This window comes from Sinocyclocheilus grahami, unplaced genomic scaffold (genome assembly GCF_001515645.1).
Source record: "Sinocyclocheilus grahami isolate Dianchi unplaced genomic scaffold, SAMN03320097.WGS_v1.1 scaffold5576.1, whole genome shotgun sequence".
Taxonomy (NCBI): Eukaryota; Metazoa; Chordata; class Actinopteri; order Cypriniformes; family Cyprinidae; genus Sinocyclocheilus; species Sinocyclocheilus grahami.
Genome location: NW_015510227.1, coordinates 9,642 through 11,433, shown reverse-complemented (window position 1 = coordinate 11,433; position 1,792 = coordinate 9,642). Strand labels below are relative to the sequence as shown.

At 36.8% G+C, this 1,792-nt stretch overlaps 1 protein-coding gene across 1 annotated transcript in view; it reads right to left on the bottom strand.

Moving 5' to 3' along the window:
- LOC107577266 (protein NLRC3-like) overlaps window positions 1-1,030 on the bottom strand; it is a gene marked incomplete at its 3' end in the record, with an annotated part of 2,214 nt that extends 1,184 nt beyond the window's left edge. Inside the window, exons 1-3 of the mRNA XM_016263362.1 lie at window positions 1,002-1,030; window positions 632-721; window positions 14-546 (exon numbers count right to left, since the gene is read on the bottom strand). Of these exons, the coding sequence (XP_016118848.1) occupies window positions 14-546; window positions 632-721; window positions 1,002-1,030 (652 nt within the window). The remainder of the gene's footprint in view (window positions 1-13; window positions 547-631; window positions 722-1,001) is intronic.
- Window positions 1,031-1,792: the final 762 nt, after the last annotated feature.

Here is a 1,792-nt window from a genome sequence, read left to right as displayed (position 1 = left end):
TCCAGAGACAGACGACACTCATCCAGACCATCAAAGATGAACAACCCTTTATATTCACCAATGGATATTTTCATCTCTTTGGTTTCAGGGAAAAAGAGATGAAGAAGATCTGAAAGACTGAGTGTTTTGTCCTTCATCAGGTTGATTTCTCTGAAAGGAAGTGGAAATATGAGCTGGATGTCCTGATTCTCTTTCCCTTCAGCCCAGTCCACAATGAACTTCTGCACAGAGACTGTTTTTCCAATGCCAGCGACTCCCTTTGTCAGCACAGTTCTGATGACTTTATCTTGTCCAGGTAAAGGTCTAAAGATGTCATTGCATTTGATGGCTGTGTCCTCTGTGGCTGCTCTCCTGGATTGTGTCTCAATCTGTCTCACCTCATGCTCATTATTGATCTCTCCACTCTCACTCTCTGTGATGTAGAGCTCTGTGTAGATCTCATTCAGGAGAGTTGGGTTTCCCTGCGTCGCTGTTCCTTCATACAGACACTCAAACTTACTCAGCAGATCTGATTTGAATCTGCTTTGGACCAGTTGAGAGTCACGACTGAAAGTATAAAATACTAGATTACAACATACATTAGATGAGTAAAAGTGACAGATATCTTTATATCTAGACAGAATTGTTGTACCTCATATTAGATGGCATGTGTTTTCCTGTAAATGTTCCTGGAGTGTCCACAGACTGCTCACTAATAATGGACAGAACAGAGACAATACCACTGAGTAGAGATAACAGAAACAATAATTCATATAGGGTCAATTCTGTGTTAACTCAGCCAGCAAAAAATATTACATTTGTTTTTTGGTGAAAGAATTATAGAAATAAAGAACAAAGCCAAAATATTAATATAACATAGACAACAGAATAAAGAATAGAATAAAGGGTAAAGAATCGCAGTTAATTTGATGTTTAGTTGACATAAAAACTGAAGGACTGTTCTCGAATGTGCAGCTGTGTCTCAGCTGTCCTTACAACAGAGGTTAGTTAACCAAACCCACCACTTTTCAAGGGTCCTGTCTATGTCCATGTCCATCAAACAAAATGAAGCTTGCTGATGTACCTGATGATTTTGGAGTAAAATGCTTAAAATGCAGTTCATCATCTTACAAGCTTTAGAATTAGTTTATGTTGAAAACATAAGTATAATAGTAATATAATAGAGATGAGAATATAGTGAAATTAAAAGGGAAAAGTGTCAAGAACTCGACATTAACACACAGGAAAATGTTTAATAGACACTTTGCAGGTGCAAACAGGGGTGCATAATGTATTTGTTGTGCGTTTTTCTTACAATAAATTTTAGCTGCATTTAACATTGTTTATTACTTATCAGAGCTATTAAAACCGAAGAATCACATCAGAGTCTATTTGACATGCTTCTGTTTTTCAAACAAAAACCTAATAATCCCGAATAATATGAATGCAACAAATAAACAAGTATTGTGAATTACTGGAACAAAACTTATTTTAACCATATCTCAAAATAATTGCCAAAAAAGGAGGTTTGTATATTTTTGTTAAGTTAACTTTAACGTTCGATGGACAAAGTGATGCAGGGCAACAGGCTGTGGCTGTTTTCTTCTGCTTGCCCGTATCGACAGTCAGGATGTGTTCACTTTGTCTGTACCGAGTCAAGGTGGCTCTCAGCTTTTTACATCTCTGAGTGCAGATAGTTTGCCATAGTGTACTGTTTTATTAGGGACAGATAGCAGTGACTTCTGTTTTGTTGATGTGTTTTCCTATTAAAGTGATGTAGCTGTTTCATTTGTGCTGTAATTTGATGGTAAAA